This window comes from Eleutherodactylus coqui, chromosome 2 (genome assembly GCF_035609145.1).
Source record: "Eleutherodactylus coqui strain aEleCoq1 chromosome 2, aEleCoq1.hap1, whole genome shotgun sequence".
Classification (NCBI taxonomy): domain Eukaryota; kingdom Metazoa; phylum Chordata; class Amphibia; order Anura; family Eleutherodactylidae; genus Eleutherodactylus; species Eleutherodactylus coqui.
Window position 1 is genome coordinate 323,458,081 of NC_089838.1, and position 23,307 is coordinate 323,481,387.

Consider the following 23,307-nt stretch of genomic DNA (forward strand, 5'->3'; position numbering starts at 1 on the left):
AGGCCGGTAAGTCTGACTTCTATAGTGGATAACATTTTTGAAGGGTTTCTAAGAGATGCTATCCTAGATGCCTCAAGAACAATGTCAGTATAACTCCATATCAGTATGGGTTTGTGAGAGATCACCACTATCAAACCAACTTGATCAGCTTCTACGAGGAGGTAAGTTCCAGACTGGACCTGGGAGAGTCACTGGATCTTGTGTATCTGGACTTTTTCAAAGTGTTTGATACTGTGCCACATAAACGGTTGGAATATAACATGAGAATGCTTGGTCTGGACAAGATAGGTAACTGGTCAGTGATAGAAAGCAGAGGGGGTTATAATTGGTACATACTCTGATTGGGTCATTACTAGTGGGGTGCCACAGGGGCAGTATATTCTTTTTAATATAGTTATTAATGCAGTAAGATATCAATATTTGCAGATGACACAAAACTATGTGAAGTAATTAACACAAGAGAGGACAGAATGCAGTTGCAAGAGGATGTTGGTATGTTAGGGGCAGAAAAGTGGCAAATGAGGTTTAACACTGATAAATGTAAGGTTCTGCACATGGGTAGGAAATACATGTCACCATTACATACTAAATGGGAAACCACTGGGTAACACTGACATGGAAAAGGACTTGGGGATTTTAGTTAACTTTAACCTTAACTGTAGAAACCAGTGTCAGGCAGCTGCTGCCAAGGCACATAGGATCATGGGGGGCATCAGAAGAGGTCTAGGGGCGCATGATGAGAACATTGTTCTTCCTCTTTACAAGTCACTGGTCAGACCACACATGGAATATTGTGGACAGTTTGGGGCATCGGTACTCAAGAAGGACATATCAGAGCTTGAGCGGGTACAAAGGTGGGCAACTAAAGTAATAAATGAATGGGCGGACTACAATACCCAGAGAGGTTATCAAAATTGGGGATATTTAGTTTAGAAAAAAGAAGTCTGAGGGGCGACCTAATAACTATGTATAGATATATCAGGGGTCAGTACAGAGATCTCTCCCATCATGTGTTTATGCCCAGGACTGTAATTGGCTGAGCGCTTAGCCAATCAGTACTGCCCATTCCTGCTGAAAGTGCTGGACAACAGTGCATGGGAGCCAGCCGGAGGAAGCGCCTGAGCGGCGGAGAGGTGAGTAAAGATTTTTTTGTTTTTTTAACCAGCTAGGGATGATTTTCAAGGAAGGGCTTATATTTCAAGCCCTTCCCTGAAAATCATGCTGCGGGGGTTGCCACAAAACCACTGCTTTCAACGGGGCCGACAGCAGCAGCGCTGACCCCATTGAAAGCAATGGGATAGCATGCTGGACTTCTGCCACAGCTGTCACAGCTGTGGCAGAGGATTCCTTGATCCCCGCGGTCCCCACGGGAATGAAGGAAACTCCTGCCGCTGGCTCCATTGAAGACACTGAGCGATATCGCAGATTTCTTCTCTGCAATGCGAAGCTCTACTGAAACATCACAAATGAGTAGGAAACATTGAAAATCATTGGTTTCATAATCAGCGCTGTCGCATCGCAAGGGGGAAAAAAACCGCAAGTGGGTGTCCACTTAAATGGGGAAAATTGGCTTTTACCTCATTGGGGTGCTTTTTTTTGCCTTCCTCTGGATCAACTTCATGGGGTAATAGTCTGAACTGGATGGACACGTGTCTTTTTTCAGCCTTACATACTATGTTACTATGTTACAGTTGCCCTGTTGCATGAACAATACTATAAGCCTTTTGTGGGTCCCATCACGTCGCTTTGACCCAGGAGAAGTGCCACAATTCAGCCTCGTATAAACAAAAACATGTCCGAAAACATAGTACTTAAAGCAAAGCCTTGGGTGGGGCAACAATGACCTGATTGACATCCTCTACCCGGGCCACCTCTCTTTTCATGCCTAAAGGACCTGGCCCACTTTGTTTTACACCTTACCTCATTATCAGCATCCTTTTCAAGCAGAGTTTATACCCCCTTGTACCTAACAAACGACCTTCTGCTTAATCCCTCATCACAAGCCGGCTACCAGTGCCATTCATTTGACTGAGACCACCAGTGATCGCCAAGTTCGAGTGCTTGACAGTCCCACTGAAATGAATGGTGTGGTTGCCAATGCCCCCACTTCAGGCTGCGCTAGAGTCCTATTCTACAGATTGACAGGGGTCCTAGTAGTCGGACACTTTCTATCATGACACAACTACTCCTAGACTTGCTGGAGACTCTCCGTAAGAGGGGAGAGGAGTAGCCCACTCCCCTAATACTGATACAGCGGCTCCTGCTTTATACTAAGCTCCTCTCCAAGCCAAACAGGGCAGCAGAGCAGAGTGAGGAAGACCTGGCGTTTCACCAGAATCATGAAGATTTCTGAAGTGCCAGAAAGTTACAGCGCTTTAGGAAGTAGAAAGCCCCGTCCTCTCTTATAAGGGCCCAAACTCTCTAAAAGTTACAAGTGTCATAAAAGAAATTGGTGCTGTGTCACAGGAAGGAGAGCACAGGGACTGCAACAGGGATCAGAGGTGCTGCTGGAAAGGTGCAACAGTCTGCAGAGGAGCTGCCAGTAGAGGCACAAAAGCCTGCAGAAAGAGGAGCTGGAGACTGTGTGGTATCCCAGAGTTTTAGTCCCTCAGTATTGCTATAGCTACCTCATGTAAAATGTGTATGAATATATATACAACTGTGTAATTATGTGTTTATGACTTTAAATGGTTAGTAAGGAGTTAATTACTGGTGTTCCCACTACCTAACACTGCATGACTATGCATAAGACACCCTAACCTGCTCTCACACCTGTTAATCCCCCCTAGTCAGCTGGGGATTGGTTAGTCAGAGTTCCCCTAGCTCAGGATTGGTGAGTAAGAAAGATATAAAAGACAGAGAGTGGGCGGGGTTAGCTAGTCTAGTCCTGGAGCTAATGGAGTAAAGATCTTTCAGAGACAGCTTGAATTAGCCCATTCATGCTATCTTTATAGCAGTGTAGCCGCGAGCTATGCACGCAGCTACACTGCGGGCGGACAGCGCCCGTGTGAAAGAGCCCTAGGTGTGAGTACCCGAACATCAAGCACTGTCTAAAGGAGAGAGAAGAAGAGAGCACAAAAGTACAGAAAGGGAAAGAAAGTCGTCAGTTAACCCTTTAAAATTCCAATCAGCTAACCAAATCTCTAGTGAATGATGCGCGTGGATTCTGTGATTTGAATAACTGCAATGTAATGCAAATGGTGTAACTGCTATTTAGATGAAGAATACTCTCCTAATAAAGTTTGGAATTGTTTTGAATCTAAAGTCTGCTTCCTGGAGTTCCTTCCCATCACTGACATACTGCACTGGAGTACCACACAACACTGCAGGAACTACTACCCCGTTATTGTTTGTTTCTTCAATTTTTGTATTCATTCTTTTTGTCCGGAATGGGTCCCTACCCATCTATGGCCTGGTGTCATGACAAACTAACATCTTACCCTATCAGACTATGTGGGTAGCAGGTTACAACAACTACCTATTTTTATTTTATTTTTATTACTTTATTTTATTATATTTTTTACCACTGCTGTAGCTTGACCCTAGGACCGGCATTTTTCTACTCTGACAGGAGGAGTAGCAGAGCCATTGTGACTACCATTTCATTTGTCCTCACTGCTTAACACCTCCTATGTCTTGGTCGCTACATTGCAACTGCAGGGGAGAAGCAGTATATTCTGGACCTAGCAACTGGAGACTAGCTAGAGTAAGCAACTGGACAATGACAAGGTTTTCTGAAACCCCTGGTAGAGGAGCACTCCTGACACTGGGATAGCCTCGGCCAGTAGAAGTGACAACTCTCATGCGACGTACTGTAAGTGAGGCCGGCTTCAACCTGACAACAGATGTGCACACTGTAGGGACTTGGTAACCAACAGGGCTGTTGTGTAGGACTTGAACTGTTCTACGGCTTGTGGTTAGGAATTAAGATAAGGCCACAGGAATGCAAGCCTACACAATTGAGACAGATGGTCTGGGATTTACAGCTAGGTTTCAGGTGGATTGTGTTGCTAGTAATAAACGGTAAACCACGTATGGCCCTTTTACAGAGACCAGCAGCCGTTTAAACAACTGCACGAGCGCTGATGTCATCGCTAAGGTCGTCAGCGCTCGTGCAGAGCGTTTAGACTAAAAGACATTGCTGGTTTCACTTCTCGCTTAGCGCTTCACCTTCTATGTGAAGTGCTATGTGGGGAGCGTTTACACGCAACCAGCGAACACTGAACGATTTTTTTTCCCGCGTTTACACTGAACGATTATCGCTGAAATTCGCTCACTTGAACAAATTTTGAGCAATAATCGTTACGTAGCAATGGGCCATTAAAGATTGGTATTTCTATTTATCAGACGGATCCCCTTACAGCACTATTTCCCACGGTTTTCCGCATTTCTGTTGTTTTGTATTGTACATAAAGTATTACTGATCCTAGTCAGCGTGATCTCCCTTTTACATGGGATGACAGTTTGGTAAACGACTGCAGAGCGCTGACATCACCTCTATGGTCATCAGCGCTTGTGCAGAGCATTTAGGCAGGTAGAGTTCACTGCTGGATCGTGGGCTTCTTGCTTAGAGCTTCATCTTCTCTTTGAAGCGCTGTGCAGGGAGTGTTTACCCGTAACGAGAAGCCCACGATACAGCGATGGATTAAAGGGCTTATACCGACGTGCGTATATCGGCCGGGCTTTGACGCCCCCTCTCCTCCCCTCTCCACTGTTTGTAATGGGAGAGGCGGGATGGGGCGAAGCCAACTTCCGCCCCTGTCCCGCCCCCTTCCCATTGAAAATAGTGGTGAGGGGCGGGATGGGGCGGGAGCTCATTGCACTGCTCCCGGCCCGGCCCGCCTCCTCCCCCGGCAGAGAGAGACAGCGTATATTGGACAAGCGTGAAAATCCGGCCAATATACACACGTCGAAATAAGCCCTTAACCCTTTCCAATCCATTTATTTTTTTTCATACATTCTCCCCAACTCCAAATAAATTGGAGCTGGGGAGAATGGATGAGAAAAAATAAATTTTCCCTGCACCCTCCTGAACTGACAGAGTCCAGGAGGGTGCAGGTGCTCACCGCACCATGGAGGGACCTGCTTACCTGTCCAGCGTCTTCCGCATTCTCCCTTCTGCCTCAGCGATCATGTGATCGCTGGGGTCAGGTGGCACCCAGGGGTCACATAATCGCCGGGCCGGGAGGCAGAAGGGAGAATGCGGAAGACGCCGGACAGGTAAGCAGGTCCCCCCACGGTGCAGGCTCCCGGCTCGGCATTCATGTGACCGCTGGGGGTCAGGTAACACTGGCGGTCACATGATCACCGGCCGGAATCTCTGTGCATTACATAGCACTAATTGAGCGCTATATAATGTGTAAAGGAGAAGGCAGAAAGGGTTAAAAATCCTTTCAGCCTTCTCCTCGGGGGTCCTCGATGAGGACCAGTGCGGGAGTGCATCTGCATCCGATGTGTCTGATGATCTGGTGCAGATGCACTCCTGCACTGCAGTGTTGGGCCTGCCCCAACATCGGAGCTGTGGAGGGAAATTATGATGTCGGGACAGGCCCGACATTGGATTGGAAAGGGTTAAGCTGACTGAAAGTTAGCAATTAAAGGTGAGTGATTTTTGTGCATTTACACTCCACAATTATCGCTCAAATTTGTTTGTTCGAACGAATTGTGAGCCATAACCGTCCCATGTAAACGGCCGTGAGATAGATTTACAGTGAGAGGTAAAGTGCTTGCTCATTCTCATTTCATTACTAGTTGGCATTATTCTGAATAAACATTGCATCGTTTTGTAACTCCTTCTGCAGCATCGTATCCTGAAATTTCACCATGCCACCACCCATGACTATCTTAACCCATGTCGAAAATCCAGGGATCTCTCAATTTCATGACCTATATCTCTCATGGTTTCCATGGTCAAAAGTTCATAACAACTTTGTATTAAATTACAAAAAAAAACAACATTTCAATAATAATCTATAAAAATAATATTTAATAAAATACTCCCATTTGCTAGTCGCAGCCTCCTGAGATTTTGGTCATCAGGATTACAAATCTAAGCCCTCGTCCATTTTATCCCGTAGCACAATTTGCCCGCCATCCATTTCTCCTCACGTCTTGGCGACAACCATTTCACTGCATCTTGTTACACGCACGGATGTGGTTACATGGAGTTTTAGTTACTGAACAGTTAGCAACGTTTCCCTTTCTGACCAGAATGCCCCCCAGTGACGGTGATTCCATGAACAGTGCGAGGGTGATTCCATGAACATTGAGAGAGTGTCAGCTACAGGGTGTGACCGTTACCAATTACAGCACCCCTAAAAACAGTATCAATTATTAAGCTTCCCCATGGATAAAGCTGAAGTGCCCCTAGAATCAGTACAAGGCTGGCCTCATAAAAGAACCAACGTAGTCCCATAAGACAGTGCTAGTCAGATGCTGAACCCACAAACAATCCAATATCAAAACATTGCATCTTCCCTTCACTCCATTCCCTCTGTGTGCTTCAAGGCATGACCCTTAAGAAACCTACAACTGGGCATGTACAAGTCTTTTTCTCTTCCAGCATCGGTCACTAACTGCACCATAAAGGATTTCCATTCTGCAGAGTAGTTAGTGGCTTCTCCCAACCATGTGGTCCAAAGCATATCCGCTTTTCGAGAGATGCTTAGGCAACCCAGAAGATTGGATATTGCCAATATGGTTTGTTTCATGAAAGGCTGCCTTCCCATGCTACAAAGTCTTGTTGTAGGAGGATCTTGCTGAGGTATCAGGTCCAGGAAGCAAGTCAGGAGAATACTGGAAAGACTGTTTGTTTTATCTTCTGTTTTTGTATGGCAAGAGGGACTTGAGGAGACCTCATGAAGTAATCCAAATATATTCCCGTATGACAATTCCCTCTTAAATAAGAAGTATACAATAATTACTAAGATGTAAACATACCCTAGTTACTAGGTGATGGTTCATTTACCTTCACTTAAGGTTGTAGTGGATCAGTCCTAAAAAGGTCTTCTCTCCATGAGTGTGGACATATATAAGACAACATAAGGTCCACCTCGTTCTTGATGACTGGAGCTCCTGGGTGGATGTTATCGCGCAGATAGTGGCAGGATGTCATGTCCCAGGCATCAAGAATTATGACCCCCATTCCTTTGAAGGCCGCCCTCAGTAATATGTCTAACTGAAGAGACAACCAGTCACTGCCATATATTGACTTATAACCCGTATTGGCTGATTTAATTATCACTGTCGTTTCAGGGCTTCGAAAAAGCAGAGATAAGATTGCTTTACGGACTCTCTCCAGTCGCTCTAAGTAAACCTTCACAGGGTAGGAAGTAAAATGAGCCCACAGGGTAAGTACAATCACAGTGTGGGGTCCTCCACCAATCCCAGCCAAATGAGCTGCTTCATAGTGGAGGTCGGACATCATGGTCTTGGTGGTCCTTAAAGGTAATCCATGGGCGCGCCATCGCATGACCAGACCGGCATCAGCATCTACGACTATCAGAGGTCCTGACTGGTAATTAACATGAAGGTCTATCCTCTTGAGGCCTACAGAGAACAAATATCATTAGAAACAGTGACTGTAGCATACTTTCTCTTCTACCACTAGACTTATTTTAGGTTTCATCTAGTGCCCACATTAAACCATTCTGCGTTTAATTAGGTGTTCCTAAAAACAGATTTGAAGAAAGACTACTGGGACTTGTGATGTTTTAGAAGATTTTTTTTGCTATGTGGTCAATTGAATAGATGTGACATTTGTATAATAACATTCCACAAAAACATTACCCAAGCTGAGCTCTACACCAAAGGTTATGTTAAAGGGTTTTCCAAAAATGTTGGTGGGGAGATCCAGCTACCTTCAACCCCACTGATCAACAGACTGAGGTGGTAAAGAAACTTGATGGATGACTGCAACCCCTTTACTGCAGTACCCTGCACAGCAATGTCCATACAAGTATGGCCATGCCTGGTACAGCTAAGTCCCACTGGACCATAATTAGAATCAGGCAAAGTCCCTATAGACTTCATTGTGTTGGGTCTCGAAGTGAAGGGGCTGCAGTGCATGAGTGACCTCTTCTGCAAGTTTGTTCTGCTGATGGTTTCACTGAAAATGGGGTCTCAATGATCATACATTGATGGTTTATCCTTAGGTTAGGCTATTAAATCCTTCCTGCAGATAAACATGCCATTACATCCAAAGTGTTGTGTGATTGTTCCCAGCAAGAGATACCAAGTAATCTTGCAGATGTGATACCTTTTAATGGCTAGCAAAAAATACATGATGTTATTGCGAACTTTCAAACCTCTCAGGGTTCCTCCTCAGGCTTAAATGGAATAGATCCGAAGACGAATATACTGTTCGGTGTTTCATTTTAGAAGGCAAAAAAAAAAAAAGTAACATTTTTGCAGACTTTGCTTCCCCCGAGTTTCAGTGATGTAAAAGATATATATGCCAAATTTCAAGAAGATTGGATAATATGTAGAGGTTGCACACTTTGATCAGTTTTGTAAAAGTAGGCAAAAAATATGATTTTTCAATGTTAATTACTTTTATTGGGAAAACTAGAAATCACAAACTTAAAATAATACTAAAACTAGACAGTAAGATGAATAGGTGGTATGACAGGTAAAACGTGTTCTAGTAATCAACTGTGAACGATGCAATCCCTTCTTTTGTTCGCTTGGTGACGACTTTTCTGTGATGCTCGACCCTCAACAAGGATTGTTTTTGTTGTTCGTCCCTGACAGATTCGCTAAACTTTATTATGAGAGCAATTCCTCTTTCTGCGGTATGATTGACCACCCTAAGAGCGTTCCCATGGCTTCTTAGAGAATCACTGCAGTAATCTGTCGTGTCGAGGATCCCAAACAATTCAAAGAACGTCTTTGTTTTATTGGTGACTAAATGGCTCAGGTCTTTTCCTCAAAAACTAGGTTTTTACCCCCTAATCGTTTCATTTTATTTTTCTTCGCAGGTTTGGTTTCTAAGCCTGAGTAATACGTTCGTCCAAAAAAGCCAATCCTACGTTTGTTTCTGACTGATACCAATGGTGTCTCTTGGTAACGGTGAGAGCCCTGTTTTTGACGTCTGCATCTGGGTAAGTGCTCAGAAGCTGTAGCATATCCAAATCACTCTTCGGATCCCATCGACTTACAATTACCTCGTGCCAAAAGTGAACATATACACGAGGCTGACAAAATGTGTAACCCGTTTCATTCCTTTCAATTCTCATTGAGGAATATTCAACTGTTTAGTGAAGAGGACAATTTTTAGTGCCTATATTGCTTTGCCATCCACCTCCTTGATGCAGAGCCCCTGGGATCCTGAAACTGAAGTCGTTTTGAGACCAACCTCCTCGGTACAGGAGTGAGAGTTGTAATAACTCTTTGTAGTCTTCTCTTGGATGACTTCCGTCTTTTAGGGCATTTTGGATATAGTTAACCATTTTCACTAGTTGTTCTTCTAGAAAGCCTTGAACAAGACTTTCTTCATCCAGCGTTGTCGTATATGACGTCTTATCTAGTGAAGCCCACAGACTTTGGAACTTGTGAACAATCTGGATGTCAGGACCACTTGATGGGATGCCACAACACTCCTCAAACACTCCTTTTAATATTAGTTCATGGGAGTGATGACAGCAAGCCAACCACAACAATTTTCGTCCAAATTCCCCTTTCATTCTGGTACATGCCCCTTGGATCAGTCCTGTATTAGATGCTGTAGTATCAAAAGACATACTGATGATATTGTCACATAGCCCAAATCGTCCACTTCCCGAATAAACGTGTCAAACCACAGAACCATAAAATCTTCTATAATCCTTTTTGAACTAAATAAATGCCAATATCCTTTCTGTTGGCTATTACCCGTTGATATTTTGGGGCTGTTAGCCTACCCCCTTGTTTTATCATCTGAGATTACCAATCTAGTAATTTCTCAGTTGGTTCTCCAACTGAACTTCTGGTAGGACCTAATTTTTTAGCGCCTTACTCCCCACACAAGGACAGATATTCAGCGCACACACTTTGTTATACATTTTTTCAAGAGGTGCATCATGGGACACAGCCACATAGGTGTTCGCTTGTCTGTCCTTTAGCCTTCTAATTTTAGAAAAAAAAAAATAAAAGTTATATTTTAGGATCAAAACTGTGAAGGCATCCTCTAGTACATTTGGATTCCACTGCCTCAGTGAAGTATTAATACAAAGCACTTCAATATTAGAAATTTCACTAGTTTGAGAAAAAAGTGATCAATGTGTGCAACCCCGAAATAGTATCCAATCTTCTTAAACATTTGGCATATATATCTTTTACATCACTGAGACTCGGGGCATAAGCAAAGTCAAATGAAAATCACATCTTTGAAAAAATGAAACACCCGAATATACTGTATACACACATACATATAAAAAGGCACAGACATGGCGTGATAAATTTGCACTTAAAACAATACCAGAACAGGATGAGCAGAGGAGCAAATATTTAATTGGTCCACTGTTAAGGGATGTGAAAGTTTTATGGTCCCTATATTGGTGCAAGGGGGTCACCAGGCCAGAGTGTTATCTGTGCTATAGATTTCTCATATTCTCCAGTCATGGATGAACCCTCTTGAGAAATGTAGGCCTGTGTTAAAAGTGTCAAAGATGGCTATAAACTTGTACTCCCAGATTCTTCTATGATGTAGAGATTTGAAGTTGCCTTTTAATATAGTAACTTTTATATGTTCTATGTTGTGTCCGTGACTAGAAAAATGTCCTGACCCAGGTAATTCTGCCTTCTTTTCCGTTAATTGTATGGCGGTGAGATCTTAACCTCGTTTTCAGTTTTTGTTCTGTTTCTATGTTGGAGACAATTTCCCAAGAGGGGTCACGCGATTATGAGAAAATGTGATTCTGGTATTGTTTTAAGTGAAAACTAATCATGTCTGTGTCTTGCCATATGCATGTGTATGAGGAAGAACCCCGAGTAGGTTCAAAAGCTCACTATAACATCATGTATTTTTGTAAGCTATTATAAGGTATCATATCTACAAGATTACTTGGTTTCTCTTACTAAGAACAATCACATTTCGCTCTACTGGCTAACATGGTACCAAACTTTTTCTCTTTATCCAAATTGTTCTTACCACCAATGGATGCAACAGTATGTCCAGTGAATAACTCAGCACAGGAGTTGACCCCACGTCATCCACAGTGGGTGATGGTTGTAATATATAGCAAACATCATACTAATCCCGGTCATTGAATCCTTTAGATGCCATGGTCAGTAATAACTATGGTTAGACATAGGAAGAGGGCTACATTTGTCAATCCATTGGCACCTGAACAAATGGACTACATTCGTCAGCTGATGGGTGCCTTGCAAAGCAATAGCCGAGCGATGATGGGTTTCCATGGGCCTCACAGTGGCATCTGGCCTAATAGCTTGCCTGTCAGGGTTACACAGGCAATAATGCAATGGAAGCATTCCAAAGCATGATAAAGAAGGTAAAGGGATTGTAGCTTGTAGACTCCTTTGCGAACAAGAAAAGGGAAATTTTAATTTAATAAAATAAGAAATTAGGTAATAAGTAATTTAGGTTCAAGCCTTCAGCAAAAAAATGTAAAAATCCAGGAAACCCTTTTACAGATGGACATTTCTGGATCATTTCTGTAACATTTACTGTAAGCAACATATAGGTCTTACTTGGTATGAATGATATCAGGTACTCAAACCACTGCCGCAGAGTGGAGTCTCCAAACATATGGATATCTTTTCCTTTAAGGCAGCTACGGGCATGTGAAGGCTTAGGAAAATGACGTCCCTGGCACACTAATGATGTCCAAGTGTCTTTATAATAGAATCCAGAAGGTTGGGGAGACTCTTGTCCAGGTCTACAGAAGGGGAGCTTGGAGGCGAGTCCTGCAAGAGGATGGAAGGATCAAGGATAATAGTGGAGGTAAGGTCTACTCAAGTGACTGTGACTCACAAGACAAGTGATAGTTAATGTGGACACCATGATGCAACCAAGGATGACCTAATCATAGACTCCAGTGATGTCACCAGCACTTTTCTCTAGGGTAGGATGATTGAGCTCTGTAATCACAATGGCTGATTTTGCTTCTCCTGAGTTTGGTAACAGTGGAGCACGCAGTGTGTGCTACACAGTCTCTGAAACTCCCATAGACTTCTATGTTCACTTGACTGTTTCTGTAATTACCAACCATCTCACTGCATTCAGCCAGATCGGGGGCAAAGGGGACCAAAACTAGAGATAGGTGCAGATCCCAGAGGTAGGACATGCATCTATCAGACTTTCATGGCATATCCTTGTAACGTAGGAGGATATGAATGAGTGTGTAGAGCTGCTCTCTGACTATTATATATGTTTACTAGAGCTGAGCTGCTGTATCTAAGCCTGCTCTGTTATAAAACTTGTCTTATAGAATATATATACATTTTTTGGAGGGGGGCCCAGTGAGGTTTGTGTAAGTCCCTGGATAGAGTAGGTCTACAACCTGAGGATTTTTATCAAGGATCAACAGCTAGTGCCCCGACATGGGGGGCAACTGTGACTGGCACCCCATAATGGGGTCATTGCCAGCTTTTGACACTATACAGGAAGCATTGGTGGCTGGCACCTTAATACGAGGGTCCTCAACGCATAGCGCCACAATATAAGAATGGTGACAGCCAGTTGTCCGTTTATTCATATATTGCCTGGTGAAATAAAGCAGGAAAAAAAATAATTACCCCTTTTTACACTGATGAAAAAGGTGGCAACCCTACCTGTGACACATGTGGAGATGAACTAAATGGGACTGAACAGGATCTCAGGTACATTTTACCCCTAATGACTCCCTTTAATTTAAGGGAGTATAACAATCGCTGGACGAAACTTAATTCAAAGGTAGAAAGAAATGCAAGTCATACAGGGTTCACCGTGTATAAGAAAATACATATAGATGCTTCTACAAGGAAAGTGTGCGTTCACATCAGTGTTCGGGGGTTCCGTCAGTGAGGGTGATCAATGAGTGGAACAGGTTACCACAGGAGGTGGTGAGTTCTCCTTCAATGGAAGTGTTCAAACAAAGGCTGGACAAATATCTGTCTGGGATGATTTAGTGATCCTGCACTGAGCAGGGGGTTGGACCCGATGACCCTGGAGGTCCCTTCCAACTCTACCATTCTATGATTCCTGCACTGAGCAGGGGGTTGGACCCGATGACCCTGGAGGTCCCTTCCAACTCTACCATTTTGTGATTCTATGATTCTAATGGGGTCCGTTGAATTTACAGCCAGCAGTCCGGCATTTTGCTGAAATTGACAGGACAAAATTGCGCTATTTCATCCGGTTTTTCAGTGGAAATCAGCAATAGAACCTCTGATGCTGATATGAACAAGCAGGAACACAAGACAGGGTTTTACAAGATTAGAAAAAAGGGGCTGATATTTTTGCTACAACAGCGCCACTCTCCTCTGTGGGGTATGTCTGGTATTGCAGCTCAGGTGCAGATGTTTTTTTAGCAGTCTCATATAAGTCCTTTATAATGAAAAGCTTTGCATCCCTATTATTTACTTTGTTTCAGTGCCTCAACATTTTCAAGACTTCTGTTTTCCATCAGTGAATAGAAAAATCAATTGCCTATAGATCCAGAGGCTGTAAACCTGTACAAACCTGAAGTCTATTCACAGATGAGAGTTTGCTACCATTGTATCTAGTCTAAACAATCCTCTGGACTCCAGACTGATACATTTTTAATGCACCGATACATTGTCTCAGGACAGGAAAGAGATTTATGCCGGATTTATGGATTCCATTCTCTGACATCAAGCAGAGATCTTCAATATCTTGAGAAATTGACTGAAACAATTGAGCACAATATCTAAAAGCAGAACATGTTGTCATCTACATCCTTACTGGAGAAGTGCGGATCTGGCTTAACGTTGATTGGAGGAACTGAACCAGATATTGTCTTGTCAGTGACGGAGCTGAGGAGGGAAATCAGAAATCAGAATAGGGACAAATCTTCCCTGAGACGGTCTGATCCAGCACCATCTAAGCCAAAGATACTCCATTCTTCGTGTTATACCTCTAGATATACATCCAAATTACCAACCAACACTGCAGAACAACTGTGGAAATTGTAACATGTTTATGGATCCCACCTACATGGATCAGTGATGGATCAGTTGGTTTTACATTAGATATCCAGAACTTTCCTGACCATAGTTGATGACATTTATGGGGTTTTTATCTATACTAGTCAGAAGAGATGGGGTTAATCATACCAGATTGGATGGGGTCTATAGGACCCAGCAGAGGCAATGATTCAAAGGGATTTCCCTACTTATGCAGTGTAAGTCTACCAAGGCACCAAAAAATTCTGAAAGAAGTCCAAGTTAGGTTGCCCCCAGCCGATGAACCACAGGCCCAGCCGGTAATCTGTCCAGAATGCCGCTGCCTGTATTTATTTACTGGTCCTATTAGAGTCCCGTAAAAAATAATATCCTGCATTGAGCCACTCTGGCCAGGTGGCAACCAGACCAACCAGCACATTCAGTTAACTGAGGTCTCGTTTCAGATCTTGCCCCCTGGCATCTGCACTATGTACAGTAAGTGTATGAACGCAGGTAGAGGAGTAGTCCAGCGCCCTGGGTGAGTATAGCGGGCAACATCTGGAATGGAAACGTCAGGGCGAGGATGGAGTCCAGGGTGGCATCCAGAATGAAACCTCAGGTGAATGCGCTGGCTGGTCTGGCTGCTTCTCAGCCATGGGCTTGCACTATGGGATGGGGGTCACCATTACTACTAGGGCCACTGTGGGGGTCACTGTTACTTCTAGCACTACCAATTGGGGACCATTATTGCTTCTAGCACCGCTATTGGGGCCACTAATGGGGGTTACTATTACTACTGGGTCCACTGTGGTGGTCACTGTTACTTCTAGTACTGCTAATGTAGGCCACTATTACTTCTAGCACCACAATTGGGGGTCACTATTACTACCAGGGCCACTGTGGGGGTCTCTAGTACTACTGGGGCTACTAATAGTTTAACTATTACCACAGAGCCCACTAGAATAATGGAGTTAAAAACATATTTCATGATAAATCATGCCCCAACTACGTCCCCGGTATTATTTTGTGAAGAAAGTGGCAATCCAAACTCCAAGTCTTTTGCCGGACTCCTTGGGGCCAAATCATAACATGAACCCACCAGGAAGGCAAAACAACTGCCATAAGGTAGTTGATATCATCCCCGATTCAAGGGAAAAATTTCTTCCCAACTCCAAATGCGGCTGTCATTTAATAGCTCAACCATCACAACATCCGGTGGCGGATAGATGAGGAGTCTCACTGCTCTTACAGTAAAGAGTGCTGTCTATGTTGATGGTGAGACCTTCTGCCTAGTGGATGCCTCTTGTTATAGTTGTGGGCTGAGGTATATAAAGGTCATTAGATAGATCTCTGTGTTCTCCTTTGTACATAGTGATTAAATTATCCCATAGCTGTATTTTCTGGGTTCCTTACACCGCTCATTCCTTTGCCTATTGTTATCGTCCACTTCTGAACCTGTTCCGCCTCGTAAACAGTATTCCATGTGCAGACGGGCAAATGGTTTGTATACAGGTAAAACTACACTGTGCAAAAGGAACCTCAGGGAACAGTTAAAGGGGTTGTCCCGCGCCGAAACGTTTTGTTTTTTTTTTCAAACCCCCCCCCGGTGAAGATGGCCGCCGGCATCTTCTCCCTCCGTGGACCGCAGGGCTTCTGTGCGGTCCATTGCCGATTCCAGCCTCCTGATTGGCTGGAATCGGCACGTGACGGGGCGGAGCTACATGGAGCTACACGGAGCCCCATTGAGAAGATAAGAAGACCCGGACTGCGCAAGCGCGTCTAATTTGGCCATTAGACGGCGAAAATTAGACGGCAACCATGGAGACGAGGACGCCAGCAACGGAGCAGGTAAGTGAAAAACTTTTTATAACTTCTGTATGGCTCATAATTAATGCACAATGTATATTACAAAGTGCATTAATATGGCCATACAGAAGTGTATAGACCCACTTGCTGCCGCGGGACAACCCCTTTAAATCACACCTCACAGAACATTCACCATCGTGTCTCCAGACGCTCTCACACATACTCAGTGGGAACCAGCCTTCATCTGTGATGAGACGTCAATGGTGGACCTGCCAATTTTGATGTTTGCAAGCAAATGCCGTTTGACAGCACGGTGCTGGGCTGTAAGTGCCGGTTCCATTGCAGGACGTCAGGCCATCATGGAGGCTGCCCAGCGTAGTCTGGTAAGTAGCCGCTGGAGGTCATTGTGAAGGACAGATTGATTTCCATGAAGTGGAAATGACTTGGGGAGATACTGGGATGTGCAAGTGTTTCCAAATTTTTTTTGAGTAGTGCATATTCTCATCATATGCATCTGGTGCATGATATGACTTTATTTCCTTTAGCGGAAGCTGCCTGGCATGGATTGCTAAACTTTGTCTTCCAGGAAAACCCCTAAGTTTATGTAAGGCTGATGTCAGATCTGCAGCAGGGATTCCACTTTCCTTCTCCATTCAAGAAGCAGGAAGTGGGAATCCCCGCAACAGAACGGTTCTGTCTCTGAATGGAACTGAACAACAGCGGGCGAACCCCATTAACTATAGTAGTGTCCGCCCGCTTCCCACCCAGCTGTCTGGCTTTTAGATTGAAGAATAAGTGCTGGACGCAGTGCTTTCATTTTCAGCCAGGTCTGTGAGGGAACCTTCGGCCGGAGGTTCAGACACAGATGTTAAGCCACCCTAATTTTTGTTGAGTGCTGAAGATGAAAACAACCCTCAGGCATCCTCTGAGAATTCTACTTCTTCCTTAGTAATATCTTATAAAGGCCTCATCAATAATGAATGCAAAGGGGCATCGCTCACCTTCTAAGTAGAGAGTCCTCCAGAGCATTCGTCACTTTGCGGTATCCGCTCACAGAGTGGTAGATCAATGAGTTACATGGCATCTTCTGTGGTCTCACACACTGCCACGTATCTCCACTGACGGCATCTGTATATGTGCAAAGGTCATTTCCTGCAACCTGCACATTGCACTCCACCTCGGCTCTGCTGCCATTATAGTGGAAATATCCTCTGAAATAGACCTGGAAGTCAAAAACTGCAAGTCATAAAACTTTTGAGAAAGAACATTAAGGCAAGCTTGAGTTGCACATGTTTAGAAAAACAAGGCTGCTTTCTTCCAGAAACTACACTGAACCTATCCATGGGTTGTAGCTGGTATTGCATCTCAGGTTCATTGAAGTAAATGCTCATTCACCATTGGGCCGTATAAAAGGTTGTGATAGTAGTTTGCCAGTCTGTAGACTTCTCTGTGATCTTATGGGGCTGAGGTATTAAGGACTACACTACATCATATACTGAGCAAACCTGTGAATGGTCTATTGTAAACGTTCTCAAAAACATTCAAAGTCTGCGAGTATGCAGTGTATTCACGGACCAGAATACAATGACTTCCTGCGTGTTTCTGTCTATCGGCCACTGAAAACAATGGGCTCTATCCACTGCATATTTACGTTAGACGCACCCCAGGATTAGACAATAGAAAACATGAAAAAAAAATTCAGACTAATTTAAACATTTCTGGGGGTCTTATAAAGGAGAGGAGCTACCAGCATTCACTTTGGTGTTCTAGTATAGAAAAGGGGGATAACACTTAGCTCCTATTAAACCTAGTGTGTCCATTCAAACAATGGCGCAAGCACATAAGATCCACATTATACACACACAGCATTGCTGCATGTACAACTCTGCTACATACACAAATACAGCTCTGCTACATATATGCACACACAGCTCTGCTACATACATGCATACAGCTTTGCTACATGTGCACACACACAGTTGGCATGTTAAACACTGATTTTATTAACCCTGCATACCAGTGTAGTAATACATGACCGCTCTAGCTGTTTTTTGGTCACATGGTTATGACATCATCTATGGTCCTGCTGCTACTGCAAGACCTTTGATCTTTGCTATTGTCTATGCCTTTGTGTTCAGAGGAGGACCTACACCATGGGAGAGATATGTGAGTGATCTCCAGTGTTATCTGCTGGAGGGGAATGATCGGGTGGGGAGAGGGAGGGCTGTACAGTCGTGGTATGTATGGCTGTAGAGTTCTCCTGATGATCTATCAGCACACTAAGCAAAGGTCAGGAGTCTCTGGATCTGTCAGACCCCCCTGCCTCTGGGTGATAAGGTGCAGATGCTTTACAGTAAGATTTTATCTTGCTGTAAACTGTGTCTTATAGTCAGAAAAAATGCAGTAATCCTGAACTCCATGTTTCATTAATCACCTTTCCAGGATCACTCTCCCTCTTCCTCCTCAGAACATCCACGGCCTCACTTGAATGAATGAGTCTGATGTGCACTTGAGCTTCCCCAGACCACGGAAGGAGGAATGTGGCTAAATAACTACCATTGCTGTGGTCCTTCACCTGCCCGGTCACTCCGGCCTTCACTTTTAAAGAGTGGAGCTTGGCCTGGAAGAAGTCTCCACCATAGTTCTTTGGTTGTCCATGGTGATCCCGAGCTGTGATAACTACTTTCAAAAACTCACCGACCCTGTATGTATCCCGAAGATTCAACAAGCGGTAATGAGAATTTTGGGGGCTTGTTGAGAAACTAGAATGATTGACAACCGATGGAGGCTTAGGCCACTCAATGACCTGGAGAAGTTCTGATAGATTTAAGTTTGTAGGAACAACTGGTGTAAAGGGTTGTCTGGCGCTGGGTTGTAGGAAGACCTTGAAAGAGGCTGGTATTTCCGTCCAATCATCCAACTCATCCATCACTAAGAACCTGTAGAAAAGCTGATAACATTGACTCATTAGCAGTAAGAATACGCAATCTTAGAGGAGGTTATAAGACATGTTCAAGAGACAGCTCTGGCTAGACAGCTCTATCATCATGCTTCTACTCACATGACTGCTGGCACACGAAGAGAATAATGAATCCAACTGTTTTTTAAAAATCATCCAGTTATGGTTTTAAAATTACTTTCTATTCATTTCCTGTAACTCCTTAAAGGGGTTGTCTGAGTATATATATATTTTTCTTTTAAACAGCTGAGCATGCTATAACCAACTAAAGAATAGATAACTTACCTCTCTTCTCCACCCTGGAAGCAGCAGAGTGTCTCTGGTAAATTTCCTGTTGTCAGCACTGGCCGGAAGGCAGAAAACCACTTTGGCCAATCAAGCTGTAGCGTCCCATCCCAAACTGCTGGCATCATGGCACCCAAGATATTGAGCAATAATGCCAGGAGACCAGGAGATGATGCTCTGGCCTCTTATTGGCCGAAGAGGCACTGTCAGCCGCACCGTACCAATTACACGGCCGGCAGTGCGACCAGCCAAAGATGAAGCAGAGAAGAAGAGGAGGGAGGCAGTCGCACTTTCAATATAGCTCATATTTGTCTATCTAGCTCATATCTATCTATCTATCTATCTCTCTCATATCTATCTAGATCTATCTGTCTATCTCTTTCATAGCTATATTTCTCTCTCATCTCTCTCTTATCTATCTATCTATCCATCTCTTAGCTATCTCATAACTATCTATCTATCACCATATCCTTCTATCTATCTCATATCTATCTCTCTCATATGTTTCTCTTTCTCATATCTATCTATCGATCTATCAATCTCATATCTCTCTATCTCGCTCTCTCATCTCTCTCTCTCATATCTATCTATCATCATAGCTATCTCATATGTATCTATTTCATATCTATCTCTCATATCTATTTATCTATCTATCTCTCTCTCATATGTATCTCTCATAGCTATCTATCTATCTGATATATATCTTTCTATTTATCTCATATCTATCACTCTCATATCTCTCTCTTTCACATCTATCAATCTCATATCTATCTATTTCATTTATGTTTTATATGTGTCTCATATCTATCTTATATTTGTCTATCTCTCTTATATCTATAAATCTATCAATCTTCTATCTATCATATCTCTCTCATATCTATCTATCATCATAGCTATCTCATATGTATCTATCTACTTTATATCTATCTATCGCTCTCACATGTATCTCTCGCATATGTATCTCTATATTATATGTATCTATCTATTTCATATCTGTCTCATACCTATCTATCTATCTAATAACTGTTTCCTATCTATCGTATATCTAGCTTTCTGATATGTCTCTCTCTTATATCTATCTATGTGTCTTATCTTTTTATCCATATCTCTCATATCTGTCTCCCTCATATCTATCTATCTCACATCTATCTATCTATCTCTTTCATTATCTATCTATCTATCTCATGTCTGTTTTATATGTGTTTCATATCTATCTCATATCTGCCTATCTCTCTCATATCTATAAATCTATCAATCTTATATCTCTCTATCTCTCATCTCTTTCTCTCATATCTATCTATCTATCATCATAGCTATCTCATATGTATCTATCTACTTCATATCTATCTATCACTCTCATATGTATCTATCTACCTATTTCATATCTGTCTCATACCTATAGTTCTATCTCTCTCTCACACACACATCTATCAATCTCATATCTATCTATCTATCTATCTATCTATCTATCTATCTATCTATCTATCTATCTATCTCATATCTCTCTATCTATCTCATATCTATCTATCTTTCTCCTATGTATCTTTCTCATATCTATCTTTCTATCTATCTCTGTCCCTCACATCTAGCTATCTCACATCTATCAATCTCATGGCTGTGTCTATCTATCTAGCTATCTCATATCTATCTATCTATCTATAGCATACACGTATGTCAGTCTCTCTCATATCTCTATCTATATATCTTATATTTGTCTGCCTATCTATTTATATCTCTCATATCTATCTATCTCTCTCTCTCATATGTATTTCTATCTATCTCTCTCACACATCTATCTATCTATCTCATATCTATCTATCTATCACTCTCATATCTATCTATCTATCTATCTATCTATCTATCTCACACATCTATCTATCTCTCTCTCATATCTATCTATCTATCTATCACCATATCTATCTATCTATCTCATATCTATCTATCTCATATCTATCTATCTATCTATCTATCTCATATCTATCTATCTCATATATATATCTATCTATCTATCACCATATCTATCTATCTATCTATCTCTCATACCTATCTCTCTCTTATCTCTCTCTCTCTCTTTCTCATATCTATCTATATAAATCTATCTATGTATCTCATATCTGTCTACCTCTCTCATATCAATAAATCTATCAATCTTATATCTCTATATATATCTCTCATATATCCCTCTCATATCTATCTATCTATCTATCATCATAGCTATCTCATATGTATCTATCTATTTCATATCTATCTATCTCATATGTATCTCTCTCATATCTTTCTATCTCTCTCATATGTATCTCTCTCATATCTTTCTATCTCTCTTATATGTATCTCTCTCATATCTTTCTATCTCTCTCATATGTATCTCTCTCATATCTTTCTATCTCTCTTATATGTATCTCTCTCATATCTTTCCATCTCTCTTATATGTATCTCTCATAGCTATCTATCTTTCTATTTATTTCATAGCTATCTACCATCATCATAGCTATCTCATATGTATCTATTTCATTTCTATCTAGTAGAGATGAGCGAGCACACTCGTCCGAGCTTGATGCTCATTGAAGTATTAGGGTACTCGAGATGCTCGTTACTTGGGACGAACACCACGCGGTACTCGAGTCAATTGCATTTCCTTCCCTGCATGTTTAGCGCCATTATCTAGCCAATAGACATGCGGGGAAGGCATTACCACTTCCTGCTGTGATGTGCCAGCCCCCTTCCCCAGTAGTTGGTGGCTGGGCCGATCAGGTGATTGCCAAGTACTTAAACTGGTCCCGCCCGCGGCTCGCCTCAGACGCATGCTGGCAGAGGTTAGGGAAAGTGCTGCTGCTGATATGGGGAAAGTGTTAGAGTAGGATCCAGTCTTCAAGAACCCCAACGGTCCCTCTTAGGGCTACTCTTCATAGTGTGCATTACTGTTGTGGCTGGCTGGGAGCAGTAGTGCACCAATTTATTTTTTTTAAGCATCTCAGGCTGTGCAGGCGATTTCAGCTATAGCGTTCTCAGTCTGCAGTGTATTATGCAGAGTTTAGGGAAAGAGCTACCTATATAGGGAAAGTTTTACAGTCCTGATCCTCCGTGCAAGAAACCCAACTCTCCTTCTTAGGGCTACATCTGACCATGTGCATTATAGTTGTGGCTGGCTGGGAGTAGTAGTGCACCAACTTTTGCATTACACATCTAGGCCTGTTCCCCGCATTTCCATAATAGCATTCTCAGGCTGCAGTGCCGTACAACCAGCTCTCACCGTGAAACTGCTCTTTAATATTTCCCAGCCTGCTGCAAACGACTTCAGTTATACCGTTCTGTGTCTGCAGCGCATAACACAGAGTGTTGGGGCACAGCCACTTCTATAAGGAAAGTTATATACACTATACAGTCCTCCTGATCCTCTGTGCAAGAACCCCAAAGCTCCTTCTTTGGGCTACATCTGACGGGGGCATTATAGTTGTGGCTGGCTGGGAGTAGTAGTGCATCCATTTTTGTATTACGCATCTAGGCCTGTTCCCAGCCTTTCAGTAATAGGGTTCTCAGCCTGCAGTGCCGTATAACCAGCTCTCAACGTGAAACTGCTCTCTAATATTTCCTAGCCTGCTGCAAACGACTTCAGTTATACCGTTCTGTGTCTGCAGTGCATTAGACAGCGGTCTCACCGCTAAACAGTACTCTAATATTACCGGGGCCACTGCAAAGTATTTCAGCTCTGCCGCTGCGCAGAGCGTCTCACAATACCCTTTCCTTGGTGGCATTGAAATAGCCGTAGTTACCAGCACTATCCACTGGCTTTAGAGTCTTCTCCCACTCCACACGGCCTCTATTATCTACAAGTCTCTGCGAGTGGTAAATTACCCCTAGGTATCAGCGCAAGACAGCGGGTTAATTTTTTCAAGTCACAGCATAGAGCCTCCGCTATCTACAAGTCTCTGTGTGCGGTGAATTAAGCCACAGTTGTCAATGCTGTACAGTGGGGTAATTTATTTGGGCCCTGCTCTATTCTTAATCTGCCATGATGAGGAGTAGGGATAAGGGTCAAGGACGTGGATGTGGACGTGGACGTCCAAGTGAGGGTGTGGGCACAGGCTGAGTTCCTGGTCGTGGTGAATCACAGCCGGCTGCTGCGGGATTAGGAGAGAGGCAAGTTTCTGGGCTCC

General features: G+C 43.1%; 1 protein-coding gene across 1 annotated transcript in view; it reads right to left on the bottom strand.

Moving 5' to 3' along the window:
• Positions 1-6,973: 6,973 nt before the first annotated feature.
• LOC136610287 (NXPE family member 3-like) overlaps positions 6,974-23,307 on the bottom strand; it is a 31,999-nt gene continuing 15,665 nt past the window's right edge. Inside the window, exons 4-9 of the mRNA XM_066589519.1 lie at positions 22,889-22,987; positions 18,344-18,859; positions 16,911-17,131; positions 13,904-13,974; positions 11,689-11,904; positions 6,974-7,548 (exon numbers count right to left, since the gene is read on the bottom strand). Of these exons, the coding sequence (XP_066445616.1) occupies positions 6,974-7,548; positions 11,689-11,904; positions 13,904-13,974; positions 16,911-17,131; positions 18,344-18,859; positions 22,889-22,987 (1,698 nt within the window). The remainder of the gene's footprint in view (positions 7,549-11,688; positions 11,905-13,903; positions 13,975-16,910; positions 17,132-18,343; positions 18,860-22,888; positions 22,988-23,307) is intronic.